This window comes from Trachypithecus francoisi, unplaced genomic scaffold, assembly GCF_009764315.1.
Source record: "Trachypithecus francoisi isolate TF-2019V2 unplaced genomic scaffold, Tfra_2.0 Lachesis_group10, whole genome shotgun sequence".
NCBI lineage: Eukaryota > Metazoa > Chordata > Mammalia > Primates > Cercopithecidae > Trachypithecus > Trachypithecus francoisi.
The window spans coordinates 70,564,520-70,576,464 of NW_022681455.1; the positions used below are offsets into that span (position 1 = coordinate 70,564,520).

Sequence of the window (11,945 nt, forward strand, 5' to 3'; positions counted from 1 at the left end):
CTCCCAGGTTCAAGCTATCCTCCCACCTTTGTTTTCTGAGTGGCTAGTACTACAAGTGTGCACCACTATGCTAACCTAATTTTTTTTTTTATTTTCTGTAGAGACAGAGTCCCACTATTTTGCCCAGACTGGCCTCAAGAATTTCAAATAAGGGACTGTGGACCTATATTTGAAGAAAGGAACTTGATTACAGTTTTTCTTAGTTTAATGGGAAGAAAAAGTAGATACTCTAACATCTATTAGTTATGTAATCTTACACAAGCTATTTTAACATTTCTCTGCCTCAGTTTCCCATTTGTAAAATGACATAAATAATATTTCTTTTATCTACTTTATGAGGTAATACATTGATAATACATCAAAATAATAATTAAGAAAATATTGTATAAACTATACAGATTGTTATTTGGAGGAAAATAGATTTGATCTGACATAGCATAGCTCACTTATGGTTCTCTTGTGGTATTGATTCTTAGATCGGGGCTGCTAGTCGTATACCTGGAGTAACACCTGCTGCCATCATCAACCTGCTGAGATTTGTGAAGACCACTCAACAAAGACAGGCAGCTATGAATGAATCACCCAAGACTGATCAATGCTTACGTGATGCAGATAGACTTCAAGAGAGACAGTTATAGCTTTCAATTCATAAAAGATTTTTAAGGAGCATGTAAATAATTTGATCAATATACAAGGGTATAGATAAAATAATTATTTAGCACATGTTAAAGTAGCTTTATTAGGTTACTGTGGGTTTGCCATTAATTTACGAATGGAATAGAAATTAAAATTGTGCTTTTTTGTGTATATGAAAAAACTAGTTGTAAACAATTTGTATTCTTTCTTTAAGGAGCTCTAATACAATAACTTTGTGCAGTGTTCATCAAAGAAAGAGAGAATGAACCTAAAACTAAACCTGGAAAAAAACTCAACATGCAGATTTGCCTACTCATAGGGACTTTGCCTGTTAAATCTAACAAATTAAATGTCTTATCATTCAACTTGTTTTGAGAGTTAGTAATCTTTTGCTTGGTTATATTAGGCTAGGAAGCAATGTCAAAGCCCTTAAATTCTCAAGACTAAAGACTTGAGATTATATAAAATTATCCAGAATCATTCAGCTAATACTATTGAAATATAGAATGTAGGGTGAAAGTTGACACAAATCTGTACTACTTCAGGAAATCCTCACTGGTAATTGTTCTGAACATTAATGAAAGCCCTATAAAATAGAAAGATTGGAAATCACCATTGTTTCCTATTATCCGCAATGTGAATACTTATTTGGTGACCTAGTTATGGGAGAATTAAGTAACGTTAGTGATTTTATATCATACCATAAACATATTTTCTTAAGAAACTGTCATGGCCATCATTTCTTAACAATGAAGACAGATCCATAGTAACTGGTGAGTGGTGTTTCCCTGTTTTTAAGTCAGAATGACAGAAAAAACAGAATAGTGCTAGTACCCCTCTTCCTCTCTAGTACTTCGATGGTATGCTGTCACAGGGGTTAGAGTGGGATAATCAGCTGGGTCTTTTGACTCAGATACCTCAGATACCTCAACCATTCTGAATAGACTAAGGGATGAATACAGCCAAATGGGCCAGACAGCCCTGCTTGTCTCTGGAATTCCAACCCGGATCTCTGGTGTCAACCTAGGGAGAAACTCCCATGTCAGCTTCAGGCCAAAGCAGGTACTCAGAACTCAGTTCTGAGGCCCCCAAAGTCACTTTGGCTATAGATGTGTATGTTGAGCCTGATTATGGGTGTGAGGCAACCAAGTATCTTGTTACTGTAATTGCATATGGCAACTTGGATGTAGCTTAGTTTTCATGGGTTTATTTTATCTAATTTTAGTCTTTCCAGAAAGCAATGAGATCAGTAACAAGTAAAAAGTATTTGTAATGCTGGATAATTTAGCAATGATGAATTCTTTTTAATACTTGATTTAGTAATTTCAAAAGGTGGAAACTTTTAGTCATAGCTACTCCTGGGCAAAATTCTTATTACAGAGACAATATTAATTACAATACCACATTGTATATATATTTTGAAAAGAGGCTGCGTGCAGCGGCTCATGCCTGTAATCCCAGCACTTTGGGAGGCTGAGGGGGGTGGATCACCTGAAGTCAGGAGTTCAGGACCAGCCTGGCCAACATGGCAAAACCCCATCTCTACTAAAAATACAAAAATGAGCTGGGCGTGGTGGCACAAGCCTGTAGTCCCAGCTACTCAGGAGGCTGAGGCAGGAGAATCGCTTGAACCTGGGAGGCAGAGGTTGCAGTGAGCTGAGATTGTGCCACTGCACTCCAGCCTGGGTGACAGAGTGAGACTCCGTCTCAAAAAGAAAAAAGGAAAAGAAAAGAAGGTATTTTGTGTTTTTGTGCTACCTATTTAGCAAAATAGTGAAATTCATTGTTTCTAAACTTTTTTTTCTGATTAAATACAAGAGTAAAAGCAACGAATGGAGCGCCTTTTGAATAGAATATAACAAAAATTTATCTTAAAGAAACGGGAAGTAGCCGGGCGCGGTGGCTCATGCCTTTAATCCCAGCACTTTGGGAGGCTGAGGCAGGCAGATCACGAGGTCAGGAGATCGAGATCATCCTGCCTAACATGGTGAAACCCCATCTCTACTAAAAGTACAAAAATTAGCTGGGTGTGTTGGTATGCGCCTGTAGTCCCAGCTACTTGGGAGGCTGAGGCAAAAGAATCACTTGAACTCAGGAGGCAGAGGCTGCAGTGAGCCAAGTGACTCTGCACTGGAGTGCAGTGAGCCAGACAGAGCCTGTGACAGAGTAAGACTCTGTCTCAAAAAAATAAATAAATAGGAAGTTCAAATGCTTTGGGAGGTTCCTGACAGCTACAATTTGGGGCTAGTAACACTATACATATAAAGAAACTTTAAAGTTTCTTTGTAATGAAGGTTTGTAATGCTATTCCATTACAATAGTAACTTCACTGAAAAATGTTTCATGGAAAATATGTATTTTAGATTCTATGATTTACTTTAGGATGTGAACTTTTTTTTTTTTTTTTTGAGACGGAGTCTCGCTCTGTTGCCCAGGCTGGAGTGCCAGTGGCCAGATCTCAGCTCACTGCAAGCTCCGCCTCCCGGGTTTATGCCATTCTCCAGCCTCAGCCTCCCGAGTAGCTGGGACTACAGGTGCCCGCCACCTTGCCCGGCTAGTTTTTTGTATTTTTTTAGTAGAGATGGGGTTTCACCGTGTTAGCCAGGATGGTCTCGATCTTCTGACCTCGTGATCCGCCCGTCTCAGCCTCCCAAAGTGCTGGGATTACAGGCTTGAGCCACCGTGCCTGGCCTGAACTTCTTTATTTTTTAGAGACAGGGTCTCACTGTGTTGCCCAGGCTGTAGTGCAGTGGTACAATCATAGCTCACTGCAGCCTTGATCTGCTGGGCTTAAGTGATCCTATGCCTCAGCCTCCCAAGTAGCTGGGACTACAGGCACATGCCACCATGCCTGGCTAAGTTTTAAAAAAAAATTTTGTAGGAGTGAAGTCTCACTATGTTGCTCAGGCTGGTCTTGAATTTCTGGCCTCAAGTGATCCTCTTGCCTTGGCCTCCCAAAGTGCTTGGATTACAGGCATGAGCCACCACACCTGGCCTGAAACCTCTTTAAATCCACAATGTTTGTATGTTAAACAAAATTACATCACTTAATATGTCAAAACAGCCTACCCTCTGGTGCTGCTAGCCAGAAGTGCTACAGAATATGATGCCCTAGGAAGAAATCAGCTAAAAATGTAACTTTACTCAATATAGTTACTTCATAGAAATCCCGTCACTGACAATAATCAGCTGCCAATGAAAGCTCGCCGTACTTGTGACTTCCTCTGTTCACCACAGACCAGACTGCCTAGCAGTTAAAAGAGCCAGGTATTTTTTCAATTCAATTCAACAGGAACACCAAAAAATAAGAAATGGCTAAGAAACACTAAGCATTTGTAAAATTACTGGGGGAGGAAGGATGAAGATACGAACTTATGCTAAATTAAATCATTATGGCCTTGAAAATGAAGTTCCTTTATAGCCAAGAGCTTAAATTTTGTTACTGATGGTTTTAAAACTATTTTGTCATTTTTTAGTTTCAACCTAGACTGGAATAGCCTGTAGTCCCAGCTACTTGGGAGGCTGAGGCTTTTCCACTTCAGAAATTTTCCACTTCAGAAATTTCAACTCCTAGAAGAATGCCCTGTCCAGAAGAAGTGATCGGGAGTATCAGGAAAGCCACCAACAGAGAGTAGGCGTTTATTCTGATCTGGAAGAGCCACTTAACGCTGGAATTCACACAGTGAAAATTAACTGTTCTTCTTACACTCCCTCTCCACAATACTTCTATTATTATACTTATTTCATTCTACCTTATGTTTTTATTTTATGTTTTTATTTAAAGACAAGATCTCACTCTGCCACCCCAGCTGGAATGCAGTGGCATGATTACAGCTCACTGCAGCCTCAAGCTCCCTGGCTCAAGCTATTCTCCCACCTCAGCCCTCCAAGTAGCTGGGACTACAGGTGTGCACCACCATGCACGGCTAATTTTTAAGTTTTTGTAGACATGGGCTCTTACTATGTTGCCCAGGAGGTCTCAAAAGTCCTGGGCTCAAGTAATCCTCCCTCTTCAGCCTTCTGTGTAGGTGAGATTACAGGCATGAGCCACCATGTGCCTGGCCCTACCTTAATGTTAATATCTGTCTACCTTAACAAGATATAAGCCTTACAAATGTAAGCAACATCACAGTTGTAGATGCTCGTGCTTTTTAAATAGATTAATGAATACTACTAAAGGCAAGAAATGGTATTACTAATACTCAAATGAATAATTAAATGAGATTAAAATATTTGTGACAGGCCAGGCATGGTGGCTCACACCTGTAATCCCAGCACTTTGGGAGGCCAGGTAGATCACTTCAGCTCAGAAGTTCAAGACCAGCCTAGGCAACATGGTGAAACCCCATCTTTACCAAAAATGCAAAAATTAGCCAAGCATGGTGGCACATACCTGTTGTTCCAGCAACTTGTGGGCTGAGGCAGGAGAATCACTTGAGCCGGGGAGTTTGAGGCTGCAGTGAGTTGATAGCATGCCACTGCACTCCAGCCTGGGCAACAGAGCGAGACCCTGCCTTAAAAAAAGCCCGGATGCAGTTGTTCACATCTGTAATCCCAGCATTTTGGGATTACAGATCTGCCAGCATGGTCAGATCACTTGAGAATAGGAGTTTGAGACCAGCCTGACCAACATGTTGAAACCCTATCTCTATTAAAATACAGAAGTTAGCTGGGCATGGTGGCGTGCACCTGTAATCCCAGTTACTCAGGCAAGTGAGGCACGAGAATCACTTGAACCTGGGAGATGGAAGTGAGCTGAGATCAAGTCACTGCACTCCAGCCTGGGTGACAGAGCAAGACTCTGTCTCAAAAAAAAAAAAAAAAAAAAAAAATTTGTACACTCATGTTCAAAGTAGCATTAATTCACAAGAGCCAAAAGCTGGAAGTAACCCAAGTATCCACCAATGAATGAAAGGATAAACAAAATAAGGCATATACATACAATGGAATATTATACAGCCTTAAAAGGGAAGGAAATTCATATACCTGCTACAACATGGATAAACCTTGAAAAAGTTATGTTAAGTGAAATCAGCCAGTCACAAAAAGACAAATACTGTATGATTCCCTTTATAAGAGTTACCTGAAGCACTGGAATTCATAGAGACAGTAAAAATGGTTACCAGGGGATGGGGGAGGGAGAAACAGGAAATTATTCTTTAGTGGGTACAGAATTTCAGTTTTTTTGTTTTGTTTTTGTTTTTGTTTTTTTGAGATGGAGTCTCGCACCGTCACCCAGGCTGGAGTGCAATGGTATGATCTTGGTTCACTGCAACCTCCGCCTCCTGGGTTCAAATGATTCTTCTGCCTCAGTCTCCCGAGTATTTGGGATTACAGGTGCCCGCCACCACATCCAGCTAATTTTTGTATTTTTAATAGAGACAAGGTTTCACATGTTGTCCAGGCTAGTCTCAAACTCCTGACCTCGTGATCCACCCACTTCAGCCTCCCAAAGTGCTGGGATTACAGGTGTGAGCCACTGCGCCTGGCCCAGAATTTCAGTTTTGCAAGATGAAAAGAGTTCTGGAGATGGTTGATGGTGATGGTTGCACAACAATTTGGATATTTAAATGCCAATGAAGTGTTCATTTACAGACGGCTAAGATGAAATTTTTCTTTTTCTTTTTTTTTTTCTTGAGACGGAGTCTTGCTCTGTCACCCAGGCTGGAGTGCAGTGGCGCTATCTCGGCTCACTGCAACCTCCGCCTTCCGGGTTAAAGCGATTCTCCTGCCTCAGCCTCCCGAGTAGCTGAGACTACAGGTGAGCACGACCACGCCCATCTAATTTTTTGTATTTTTAGTAGAGATGGGGTTTCACCATGTTAGCCAGATGGTCTTGATCTCTTGACCTCGTGATCCACCCCCCTCAGCCTCCCAAAGTGCTGGGATTACAGGCGTGAGCCACCACACACGGCCAAGATGGAAATGTTTATGTTCGTTGTTTGATATGGTTTGGCTGTGTCCCTACCCAAATCTCAGCTTGAATTGTATCTCTCTGAATTCCCATGTGTTGTGGGAGGGACTCACAGGGAGGCAATTGAATCAGGGGGCCAGTCTTTACCATGCTTTCTTGTGATAGTGAATAAGTCTCACAAGATCTGATGGGTTTATCAGGGGCTTCCAATTTTGTTTCTTCCTCATTTTCTCTTGCTTCTCATTCGTAAGAAGTGCCTTTTGCCTCCTGCCAAGATTCTGAGGCTTCCCCAGCCAGGTGGAACTTTAAGTCCAATTAAACCTCTTTTTGTTCCCAGTTTCAGTATGTCTTTATCAGCACGTGAAAACGAACTAATACAGTGTTTTATCACTTTTTTTTTTTTTTTTTGAGATGGAGTTTCACTCTTGTTGCCCAGGCTGGAGTGGAATGGTGCAATATCAGGTCACCGCAACCTCTGCCTCCTGGGTTCAAGCGATTCTCCTGCCTCAGTCTCCTGAGTAGCTGAGATTACAGGCATGTGCCACCACACCTGGATAATTTTGTATTTTTAGTAGAGACGGGGTTTCTCCATGTTGGTCAGGCTGGTCTTGAACTCCCAACCTCAAGTGATCCACACACCGCAGCCCCCAAAGTGCTGGGATTACAGGCGTGAGCCACCACACCCAGCCTTATCACTTTTTTTTTTTTCCAGACAGGGTTTCACTCTGTCCCCCAAGATGAGTGCAGTGGTGTGATCATGGCTCACTGCAGTCTTGACCTCCAGGATTCAAGGAATCTTCCCACTTCAGTCTCCCAAGTAGCTGGGACTATAGGTATGCACCGCCATGCCCAATTAATTTTTATTTTTGTAGAGACATGGTCTTGCTATGTTGCCCAGGCTGGTCTCAAACTCCTGGACTGAAGCGATCTGCCTCAGCCTCCCAAAGTGCTGGGATTATAGGCTTGAGTCACCACACCAGATACAATTTTTTAAAAAAGCCATTTGAAGCTAAGCATGGTGGTGTGCACCTGTGGTCCCAGCTACTTGGAAGGGTGAAGCAGGAGGATCAACTAAGTCTAGGAGTTCGAGGCCAGCCTGGGCAACATAGCAAAACTGAAAACAAACAAAGGTATATATGTGTGTGTCTCTGTGTGTGTATGTTACATATAATTATAAAATAATATATGCATAATAAAAAATTTAAAGGCAGATGATTAATTTGTGTATGTATAACGGTCCCCCAAATATATTTCATTTATTTGTTGATAATTTATCCCCTGCCTGTTTCTAAAAACATAGCTGAGACGTTTTAAAATAAAATAGAACAGTTTAAGATTAAAGATCAGCTGAGGAAAAGGCAGATTACACTTAAATGTCAAATTCCAACTTTGAGCTTCCTGGCACTAACGTTATTTCTGGCTCAAAGGGACCAGGAGAAAACTTTTTCATATTACTAAATGTATCACATGACCCTTTAAGGAAAACAATACCTTCATTAGAGATTTTATAAAAGGCAAAATTAACTACTACCTAATAAATGTTTAGAGTGCCATACGTGAAGTGCTTTAAATGTGATATTGCATTTAACCACATGATAAAACTGTTCCCATTCTAGGAAACAAGGGAAGGAAACAAGACTTGGAGATTAGAAGTAGTTTGCTTATGACGAATACTGCTGGTTGTCTTCCCAATAATCATGTCTGTCCTCTACCCATTTCCTTGTCAAAAGAGTTTGGATTTTGTTCATTCTCTTCCCCCTATAGTCCCAGAAGCTAAATCTTCATTAGTTTAAACCAGTCTTGGTCATTGCAGTCCCCTAGTGTTTGCTCTAGGCCTGAGGCTGGGGTATTAACTGACCTAATGGATTGTAAAGGGCTCTTCTGGGTGGCTTCTTTGCCCTTAAAAAGGGAACTTCTTGGCTGGGCCTGGTGGCTCACGCCTGTAATCCCAGCACTTTGGGAGGCTGAGGTGGGTGGATCACAAGGTCAGGAGTTCAAGACCAGCCTGGCCAACATGGTGAAACCCCATCTCTACCAAAAATACAAAAATTAGTAGTGTGTGGTGGCATGTGCCTGTAATCCAGCTACTTTGGAGGCTGAGGCAGGAGCATCGCTTGACCTGGGAGGCAGAGGTTGCAGTGAGCCGAGATCGCACCACTGCACTTCAGCCTGGGTGAGAGAGTGAGACTTCGCTCAAAAAAAAGGGCCTTTTTTTTTTTTTTTTTTTTTTTGAGACGAAGTTTTGCTCTTGTTGCCCAGGCTGGAGTGCAATGGCGTGATCTCAGCTCACTGCAACCTCTGCTTCCCAGGTTCAGGCGATTCTCCTGCCTCAGTCTCCCGAGTAGCTGGGATTATGGGCATGCACCACCATGCCCGGCTAATTTTGTATTTTTGGTAGAGACAGGGTTTCTCCTTGTTGGTCAGGCTGGTCTCAAACTCCCGACCTCAGGTGATCCTCCCGCCTTGGCCTCCCAAAGTGCTGAAATTACAGGAGTGAGCCACCGTGCCCAGCCTAAAAGGGCACTTCTTATCAAAAAATATATATTTTTTTTAAGGGCACTTTTTTTTTCTTTTTTGAGATGGAGTTCAAGACCAGGCTAAGCAATGTAGTGAGACCCCATCTCTACAAAAAAATTAAGAAATCAGCTGGGCGTGGTGGCTTGCGCCTGTAGTCCCAGCTTCTCAGGAGACTGAGGTGGGAGGATGGCTTGAGCCTAGGAGATTGAGGCTGCAGTGAACGACACCTGAGCAACAGTGTATGACTCTGTCTCCAAAAAAAATAAGTGAATTTTATTTTATGTGACATGTATCGATAAAGCTGTTATTTAGAAAACACTAATGGAATGTATGATTGACAAGCCCTGAGCACTGATTCTCAAACCTGGCTGGACATCAGAATTCCAATAGAGCTTGCTAAAAGTGTAGATGGTCAAGCTTTACCATAAACAATTCTGATTCAGTTGGAAAGGGCTTGGCATTTATGTTTAACAAGCTCTATAAGCTATTCTGATGCCCAGCCAACTGTGAGAACCATTGGCTTGCCTCCATAAATATCCATTGTCACAGCTACTTTTGGCAGAAACTAGACTGCAATTAATTTAACAGTGTGTGCGGGCTCAGGAATCCAGAATACAAACAGATAATCTGTTTCGTTGAAGTACCAGAGCAGTTTGTGCGGAAAGCTGAATTCACTTTTTTTTTTTTTGAGATGGTGTCTTGGTCTATCACCCAGGCTGGAGTACAGTGGTGTGGTCTTAGCTCACTGCAACCTCCGTCTCCTGAGTTCAAGCATTTCTCCTGCGTCAGCCTCCTGAGTAGCTGGGATTACAGGCGCATGGCTGTAATCCACAATGCCCGGCTAATTTTTGTATTTTTGTATTTTTTTTTTTTTTTTTTTTGAGACGGAGTCTCGCTCTGTCGCCCAGGCTGGAGTGCAGTGGCCGGATCTTGGCTCACTGCAAGCTCCGCCTCCCGAGTTAACACCATTCTCCTGCCTCAGCCTCCTGAGTAGCTGGGACTACAGGCGCCCGCCACCACGCCCGGCTAGTTTTTTTGTATTTTTTAGTAGAGACGGGGTTTCACCGTGTTAGCCAGGATGGTCTCGATCTCCTGACCTCGTGATCCGCCCGTCTCGGCCTCCCAAAGTGCTGGGATTACAGGCTTGAGCCACCGCGCCCGGCTAATTTTTGTATTTTTACTAGAGTCGGGGTTTCACAAAGTTGGCCAGGCTGGTCTCGAACTTCTGACCTCAGGTGATCCACCCACCTTGGCTTCCCAAAGTGAGTGGATCACCCCTGGGATTACAGGTGTGAGCCACTGCGCTTGGCCTATATTCACCAATTTTAAGATGCACATCTTTCCATATTTTAGTGTCTCTAAGTTGGAGTATGTCTTACAATTAATGGCATCTGTCAGTTATAACTGGCAGCATTTGTGACTGAAAAACATGTAAGATGCAATGAAATACAGTGTGTGTGTTTGTACTGTGCTGCAATATAAAATGTATTTCAGGCCAGGTATGGTGTCACACACCTGTAATCCCAGCACTTTGGAAGGCCAAAGTGGATCACTTGAGCTCAGGAGTTTGAGGCTGTAGTGAGCTGTGATCATACCACTGTGCTCAAGCCTAGGCAATAGAGCAAGACCCAGTCTCTAAAAAATAAATGAAAATATGTTTCTTACTGTGGATCACAGTCAAAAGTTTGAAAAAACACAATCTGTTTGAATAGCACTACTTTCTGACAGGAAAACCCCAACAGGATTAGAATCTGTATATTCCTCAGAGTAAGAATTTTTCTAAAAAGTTTTTAAAAACTTGAAGTCTTACTGATCTCTTCCTATGCTCGTTTTATAGATATAACAGCCTTGCGAGGTGATATAATTAAAGTCTAAGGTCAAGTTGCTGTTGAGCATAGATCTCAGGTCTTCTAACTTCACAACACCTTTCTCCTACTTTCAGTGGGTTTTTCCCTCCTAGGAACAAGAGGTTCTCTACAGGATTAAAAGTTTCTCCATCCCTTTTGAACAATCTAGAAGTCTGTTTCTCTTAACCTTCAGTTCCCACTCCCACCCTTTGTAACATATTTCAGGTTAAGCATTTATGGAGTTGTCATGCTTAATTAGCCATTATGGCACTCACTCTATTTCAAAGGTTATCACAGAGTTTGGAGCCTGTAGGGGAATTCAGAGAGTGTGAATTTCACTTAAACAGCACCCTCTGCAGACTTAAAATACTTTTCCTATATCTGAAGACAATAATAATTTCTTAGAATTTGCTAGGCTAAACAACTATTTTTTAGTCCAGTGGCTTGTAATTAAGTCATTTTTAGTCTTTCATTATGTTGGTTGCTTTTAGAATTATCTTTTAGAGTTGGTCTACATCCTTTTAAAACATGGGCAATCCAAATTTAAAACAGTAAATTAAGATACATAAAAAAAAAACTGCCTAAATTTAACAGGAAATACTTCTAGAATATACTGTATTTTGACACAAGCCCAGACTGTGCTATGTGTATGTGGTGTTTCAAGTAATTTAAGAAAACTGCTTGAATTTTCCGTATTTCCAATTTCACAAGAAACAACCTCAACGAGGGCAGTTTAACTCAAAATTTAGAGGTATTAATTATAGCTCTGAAGAAAAATACTAATGAGCAGTTATACAAAATGAGAAATTGAGTTCTAAGAAATGTATCCCTAACCTCACCATAAAGATAGCTATGAGAAAACATTCTTTGTACCCAACCATAACTGAATAAAAATCACCTCAGTTCTATCAGAAGTTTACTGAGTTGCCAGTTATATATAGAATCCTGCAAGAGACTCAACAGGGAAGTCCAAAGAGCCAATCAGGATCATAGCTAAAGTGGGGGACAGTGCTCCATGAGGTTCTTCTTTT

The 11,945-nt window shown here is 41.7% G+C and overlaps 1 protein-coding gene across 2 annotated transcripts in view; it reads left to right on the forward strand.

The window, feature by feature from the left end:
* MTO1 (mitochondrial tRNA translation optimization 1) overlaps positions 1-1,005 on the forward strand; it is a 43,745-nt gene extending 42,740 nt beyond the window's left edge. For both annotated transcript variants that reach the window (XM_033217668.1, XM_033217669.1), the window contains one exon: positions 477-1,005. In XM_033217668.1, coding sequence (XP_033073559.1) covers positions 477-638 — 162 coding nt within the window. In that variant the 3' untranslated portion in view covers positions 639-1,005. The remainder of the gene's footprint in view (positions 1-476) is intronic.
* The last annotated feature ends 10,940 nt before the right edge of the window (positions 1,006-11,945 follow it).